This window comes from Cucurbita pepo, chromosome LG03, assembly GCF_002806865.2.
Source record: "Cucurbita pepo subsp. pepo cultivar mu-cu-16 chromosome LG03, ASM280686v2, whole genome shotgun sequence".
Lineage (NCBI taxonomy): Eukaryota > Viridiplantae > Streptophyta > Magnoliopsida > Cucurbitales > Cucurbitaceae > Cucurbita > Cucurbita pepo.
In genome coordinates this window covers 8,953,213-8,960,886 of record NC_036640.1, presented here as the reverse complement: position 1 = coordinate 8,960,886, position 7,674 = coordinate 8,953,213, and the positions used below count along the sequence as shown (strand labels likewise).

Genomic DNA, 7,674 nt, shown 5'->3' with positions numbered 1-7,674 from the left:
TTTTTTTTTTTTTTTTTTTTTTTTTTTTTTTAATCTATTTTTGGATATTCTAGAGAATTCTTTTAGATAATCTGATATTACTGTCCGTTCTGTAAATCTTATCGCATTGATTTACACATTCTAAATAACCGTTAAAAATATATATATTTATTTGATTTTCTAATTCTATAATTTAAAAAATATATTTTATTAACTAAACTCTGTAAATCTTATGGCATTGTAAATAACAGTCAGTCCGTTAAAAAAATATATTTATTTGATTTTCTAATTCTATAATTTATTTATATAAAAGAAATAGATTAAAAACGTGCATTTAGAAAGATTTTTAATGAAGCTTAGAATTGACGAGTTTAATTTCTTTATTTTCTAAAACTAAGTATAAATACTAACATAGTTTTCTTCCTTTATTACTTGCCTTAAAAAATGTTTTAAAAAATAAAAACTAAATTAAAAAAATTAAATATATATATATATTTATTTATTTATTTATTTATTTTGTCAAATTTATCTCATGATTCCATTGTATTTTGTTAAAAAAAATGAAAATATTTAATAAAATAATAATAATGAGTGGTACCAAAACAAAATACCAAACATAGCCTTGAAAGATGAATTCGATATCATTGGGAAAATTATATATTTTCAGATTATTTATTTAATTTAATTAAAAATAGTATTTTTGTAGAAGGAAATTGTCCAACGTAATCCTTGTGCTGCCATGCACGTGAATACCACGTTTGTGGCGTTGGTAATCCAACGTGGCATCATATGGCTGGTTGGAACCTTGATGGAATGACATTTAGCCACGTGGGATCCACGCAGGAAAATGGGATTCTTTATTTATTTATTTTATTACGAGTATTTTAGTTATCCATTTGATCCAAGAATTTATATTTTGACTGAGAATATATAATAGGTCAAAGACAACATTCAAATTCGTATGCGACGAAAAAAAAACATTTATTAAATATTTTAGGTCAAAGACAACATTCGTCACATCAGGAATTAAATAAAACAGGCCCAATTCACCGAGTCAATAACTTTATTGGGCCGGAGTGGCCCACGTGGGTTAAGGTCTGACTTTCGACGGTCGGATTGAACGTTCCCACTACACGACAAACAAAAATTTGCCCCTCTTTAAGATCATACATTGAATCATCTACAACTCGGGTCGTATTCTGGGCCCAAGGCCCAACTCCACCCAATACACCCGAAATGAGTCCCACGGCTTTACTTCATCATAATAATAATAATTCCTTTTTTATATTCTTTATTAATGTTATACTAAATTAATAAAAATATTCCTCTTTAAACTATAAAGATTTAACTTTTTTAGTATTATTATTTTTAGAATGAGAATTTTCTAGAATATATTAAAAGAGTATTGGTATTATTATTATTTTTTTTTATAAAAAAAAATGAATAAAATGAATCCTAAATTTATTAAATTCAAATTACTGTCATGCTAAAAGTTATAAACATTCGTACGACAATTGGTTTTTTTTTCTTTTTTTTTTCTTTTTTTAATTATTGTTTATATAATTTTAATTCGTGTAATTTAAATAAACCTTAATAATAATATTTATCGTTAGTTTATTATTTTTTAAATGGTCTGTATTATAATTCTCTTTATGAATTTTGAAAATATATTCTATAATATACATTTTTATGTAAAATTATTATTATTATTATTATTATTTAACTAGATAAGTACTCATTTTAAAAATTGAGATATAATTTGGTAATTTTAACTTTTTTTATTTTTACGTTATTTCGAAAATTATTATTATTATATATATATATAATTCGAGTGAGATTGACATGACACAGATATGATATTTCTTTGCTCTATGTACTCATTATGTTCTTTATTTCTCGTTTAGTAAAAACTAATGGAACTATATCTGAACTCCCAAAAGTCAGAAACTAAACCAATTAAAGGCTATAATATAAATCATAAAAAAAAAAAAAAAAAAAAATTTAAAGATTAATGTATATAGTAAAAACGCTTCAAACAATTTAAAAATAACCTCAAATGAGTTCTAAATTAATAAACTAAAAGTAATAGAAAATAGGATTATTTGGGTTGGGTTGGAATATTTTTTTAGGCCCAACCTAATTGTTCCGTAGTAAATTTTTCAATATAAACAATGCGTATTAAACAATGAACTTATAACAACTCAATTTCAATATATATTTTTACGAGGGTTTAAAAAAATTAATTATAAAAATAAAATAAATATAGGTATATACAAGTATATCATATACAAGAACATATATTTTAAAATTAACAATAAATTTCAGTTGATTTAATTAACGCAATCGGAGAACTCATGAACCAACTTGATAAAATTTTCATTTATTTGAACCCAACCTAATCCAAGTTCACAACACAACCCAAACTAGATTTTTCAAATCACCGAGTTGTTTTTAACATCTTTAATAGAAAAATAGAAGTTCGACAATTATAAAGCAATGAACTGAACAATCATATTTAAAAATGATAGTTGATATCTTATTTAACAAGGTATACTAGAATTAAATGAAGTTAAATTAGTTTTAAAAAAATGTCATTCTAAAACTTTGAAAGACGTTAGGGACGAGAAGAATTAGAGTAGATGACGAAGCATATAGAATAAATATAAATTAGATAATTAATAAACACAATCATTAATTTTTCAACCACGACTCAATAATCAATAAGAAAGCATATTATAAGATAAATAATCAATGTTTTTAATTCATAATAAAAATCCATTAATGATATTAATTTGTAACATAGTGGAACATTTCATATTATATAATAAGATAAATAATCAATCATATAATTGTTATAATTAAAATTGGACTTAATGCCACTCCTTACACTACCATCAAACCACCACACATTTATTTATTTTTTGAAATATATTTATTTTCTCAAAGGCATCCAAATCATTATGCTTAAATAATTATAATAATAGCAATAATGATATGAGTCATTATTATTACTATTATTATATTAATTCAAATTATTAGAATGGTCGAATATCTTATCTATACATTATTTTAACTTATTAAAAAAATATATACTTTAATAAATTAAATATTTTTGTTTAGGATATAAATTACTCGTTAATTACATGTTTTAGGTTTTAAGGTTAATCCCAATGGATCTGATATCTGAATTACCAGACCCCATTTTGCAGCACATTCTTTCATTTCTTCCCATCAAGCAAATAGTTCAAACAATTATCTTATCCAAAAGATGGAGCCATCTTTGGCTCACTTTCCCGTCGTTAGAATTCGACACGAACTTCTTTCGGCTCGAACTCGACTTATCCAAAACCGAACAATCAGCTGAGAAAAAGAGACTTCGGCTCATCGACTTCGTGGAACAAACTCTCAGGCAGCTGAAATCGCTGAGGAAGTTTAAGCTTCATGTTGATTTCCCATGGCCGAGCTCGGCAACCGTCGTCGACCGGTGGGTTGACTATGTGCTCGAGAACGGTGTCCGGGAGCTCGAGATTGTTGTCACTGTGGAAAATGGAAAAAGGTACAACTTGCCTCAGAGTGTTCTTGCAAGCCAGTCATTGACAGTTTTGACTGTTGGTGATTGCAAATTGTGTCCTCCTTTGGATGGCTTCAGGCTATTGGGTATGAAAAGGGTAACCCTTTTGGGAGTTTTTGTTGAAGATGAGATTGTAAAAAGATTAGTATCGAATTGTCGTTTCGTCGAGCATATCGAGCTCGATTCTTGCCTCGGATTGAGAAGTGTTTGGCTATGTGAAACTCATGAACTTCTAACTATGAAGGTTCATAACAATAGTGGGCTGTGTGAGCTTGGGATCAAAGCCATGAATCTTCAAGCTTTTGAGTTTAGAGGGCAATTTCAGCCTTGTGGCATTGATATCAGCTCTTGCAAGAATCTAAAAACTTTGATACTCACCATGGTGGCCATAACAGATGATTGGTTCCATGATGGTATCACTGAATTTCCCATGCTTGAGATTTTGGCCTTGTCTTATTGCCACATGTTGGAGAGCTTGAGAATCTCAAGCCCTCATTTGAAGAAATTCATCTTGTGTGGATGTGAATCCGTGACGAGACTCGAGATCAACGCTCCTTGTTTATTGGAGCTCGAGTATTCCGGAGATTTGATATCTTTCTCTTTGAACGCTCCTACTCTCTTGCAAGCTGATGTCCATCTCTCCCCACGGATTTTTGATAATCCGTGGTTTGTTAAACAGATTGAATTTCTAGCACATTTCAATCATCTCGAAGTCTTGACGTTGCGAAGTAGAACTGGAAAGGTTGGCTCTTGACGTTAAAAAAAACCAAATGATTATCATACGAGATTAATGAAACTCGAGTTTTCTAATATTGTTTGTTGTTTTTTTTGGTGTAGACTGTGGTTATTCCAGAGGAGGTGAGGGAGACATTTGCTTCCCCTTTGTATGGTGTGAAGCATTTGAAACTTAAGATAATAAAGCCTTTGTTTAGTCCTTCTATTCAAGATCTTGTGAGGGCTATGCTTTGGATTGCTCCTCAACCAGAGACCATCTCAATTGAGTCTGGTTTTGGTAAGAAGATCTTAAAGGTATGCATCCCTTTTTCATATCATTCTTTGATCCTTTAAACTTGGTTCTAGACTCGCAAAAATTGATTAAACTAAACCGAGCTTGTGAGTTTTTACATTAATTGGAGAGGGAAACGAAGCATTCTTTATAAGGGTGTAGAAATTTTTCCCTAGTAGACGTGTTTTAAAACTGTGAGGTTTGATGGTGATTCGTAATGGACCAAAGCGAACAATATCTACTAGTGGTGGACTTTGGGCTGTTACTAAGGGTATCAGAGCAAAAAACTGGGCGGTGTGCTAGCGAGGATGCTGGTTCCCCAAGGGGTGGAATGTGAGATCCCACGTTCGTTAGAGAGGGGAACAAAACATCCTTTATAAGAGTGTAGAAATCTTTCCTTAGTAGACGCAGTTTAAAACCATGAGGCCGACGGCAATATGTAACGGGCCAAAGCGGATAATATCTACTTGTAGTGGGCTTGGGTTGTTACAAATGGTATCAGAGCCAAACACCGAGTAATGTGCTAGCAAGGATGCTGGGCCCTCAAAGGGTGGATTGTAAGATCCCACATTGGTTGGAGAGGGGAACGAATGATTTCTTATTAGGGTGTGGAAATCTTTCCTTAGTAGATGCATTTTAAAACCGTGAGGCTGATGGTGATACGTAACTGGCCAAAGCGGACAATATCTACTAGCTGTGAGTTTGAGCTGTTACAAATGGTATCAAAGCCAAACACCGAGTGGTGTGCTAGCGAAGACGTTGGCCCCCAAGAGGGGTGGATTGTGAGATATCACATCAATTGGAGAGGGGAACGAATCATTCCTTACAAGGGTGTGGAAACCTTTTCCTAGTAGACGCGTTTCAAAACCGTGAAGCTTCAATACGTAATGGGCCAAAGCGGAAGGGCTGTTACAAATTGTATCAGAGCCAAACATCGGGCGGTGTGCCAGCGAGAACACTGACCCCCAAGGGGGGTGGATTGTGAGATCCCACATCGATTGGAGAGAGGAACACAAATCTAGTGGCAGTGGGCTTGGATGGTTACAAATTGTATCAGAGCCAAACACTGGGCGGTGTGTCATTCGAGGATGTTGGCCCCCGAGGGAGTAGATGGTGAGATTCCACATCGGTTGGTGTGGAAACCTTTCCCTAGTAGACGCGTTTTAAAACCGTGAGACTGAAAGTGATACGTAACGTGCCAAAGCAGACCATCTACTGGCTCGGAACTTGAATTGTTACATAATTAAATTATAAATCTAATATTTATTAGATTTCTGAACTTCACTCTCCTATTTCTTCCTTTGAATTTGGTTTGGTATTCATTCAATGACTTTGGTTGTGTTGGCTCTCTACATGTTCGTGCCTCAGTTTGGGTATGAAAAGCTAAGAGATGAGGCAGTTCGTCATTGCTGCTGTGCCTCTCTTCCCATAACATGTTGGAGACATTGCTTAAAAGAGTTGAAATTTGAGAATATTAGAGAGGATGAAGAAAAATATGATTTACACAACTTTTTCCATCAAAATGCACGCATCTTGCATTTCAATATCTTTCATCATCATTAGCATTTTCTTCCAATTTTAATAATTATTTTCCAACTCCAACCATTTCATCCATCATACTTCACATATATTGTAATTTATTTATTAATGTTATATATATATATATATACAATGATTACCGATTTAGGAGGATTGTTGGGAGTGATTCCACCCCGACTAATTTAAGACTCCTAACAAGTTGGGTGTTCAAATTTTTAAAATTTAAATATTCATTTTAGACACATATACAATCATTGGCAAGTTAGCCGCGTGCTAGAATGAAGTTGCAAGGGGATGTGCGACGTGTGTGGGTGTGCAATGTGATGCCTGAGGGCAATGCAACATGAGGGTCAGAGACAACATGTGATGTGGAAGTGTAGTGTCACAACTACACTCTTGTTGCAGCGTGAGAGTCAGAGACAACATGTGATGTGGAGGTGTAGTGTCATAACTGCACTCTTGTGGCGGCGTGAGGGTCAGAGACAACCGGTGATGTGGAGGTGTAGTGTCACAACTGCACTCTTGTGGCAGCGTGAGGGTCAGAGACACCATGTGATGTGGAGGTGTAGTGTCACAACTGTACTCTTGTGGCAGCGGGATAACAATTGTGCGACACTTGTTCTAACCCAACGAAAAAGTCAACCATGAGAAATTCGGACTTCGCAAACAACGTCGACGTATGCTTGAGCCTCAAATCACATTTGCGAGAAATATTTTAAAAAACGTGAACGATGAAATACATTTGAAAACAATTTGAAAGAATTGAAGAAAACAATGTTATATACTGGAAGCAAAGAAATACACACCATGACTAATAACATATAACTCAGGATATGAAAAATTGATGACTAATCGCATTTCCCTCTAATACAGAGCATTTTAGTCGTGTAAGGTGTAGACATGATTTTGATGAACGGTCATACGCTTTTGTATTGACACAACATGAAATGGTAAATACATATCTAAGATGAAAAAACATGTAAATTGGGTTTGGATCAGAACATCCGACATGCCACCATAAACAACATGTTTTGGACAAAAATGACTGAGACATCCAACATGCAGCTATAAACAACATGACTTAGACAAACATGATTGTAACATGTAGTCGACAGAAAAAATCCTAAACCTGATAATGGAACCGAGCATTAATCCTTATGATTGGTTGGATATGGCATGCTATCTCATTTTAAAATAAGATTGCGCTCATTGTAATGTTTTTTTTTTTTTTTTTTTTTTTTTTNTGAGCTGTCAAATCTGAATTTATTATTATTATTATTATTATTATTATTATAACGTATGAAATGATGGCGATGCGTGTTGGAGGACAAAAGTGACATTTTTGGTATTATACAGCTCACTTATAAGCATTTCTTTCTATAACGTTTCAAAACAAATTTGTTATTTTCTCTAATAAGATAAAGTCAAATTAAAAAAAAAAACCAAATTAAAAACAACTCATTATTTATGTTTTTAAAATATACAAAACTCAGTTTTATACTTCAAAAAAATATACTGAATTTGGAAAATGTAATAATTATATGACTAAAATGGTAATTTCAACAATTAATATATATTA

At 32.7% G+C, this 7,674-nt stretch overlaps 1 protein-coding gene across 1 annotated transcript; it reads left to right on the top strand.

The window, feature by feature from the left end:
* The first annotated feature begins 3,137 nt into the window (after positions 1-3,137).
* LOC111790259 (F-box/LRR-repeat protein At3g03360-like) lies at positions 3,138-6,119 on the top strand. The gene is made up of 3 exons (XM_023671123.1): positions 3,138-4,292; positions 4,388-4,579; positions 5,925-6,119. Exons 1-3 carry the CDS (start codon positions 3,150-3,152, stop codon positions 6,117-6,119), a joined length of 1,530 nt encoding a protein of 509 aa, XP_023526891.1. The 5' UTR covers positions 3,138-3,149.
* Positions 6,120-7,674: the final 1,555 nt, after the last annotated feature.

Coding starts and splice junctions, on each gene's coding strand:
- LOC111790259 (XM_023671123.1), top strand. CDS start 3,150: ATGGATCTGATATCTGAATTACCAGACCCCATTTTGCAGCACATTCTT. Junction 4,293..4,387: donor TGCGAAGTAGAACTGGAAAG/GTTGGCTCTTGA, acceptor TTTTTGGTGTAG/ACTGTGGTTATTCCAGAGGA. Junction 4,580..5,924: donor TTGGTAAGAAGATCTTAAAG/GTATGCATCCCT, acceptor TTCGTGCCTCAG/TTTGGGTATGAAAAGCTAAG.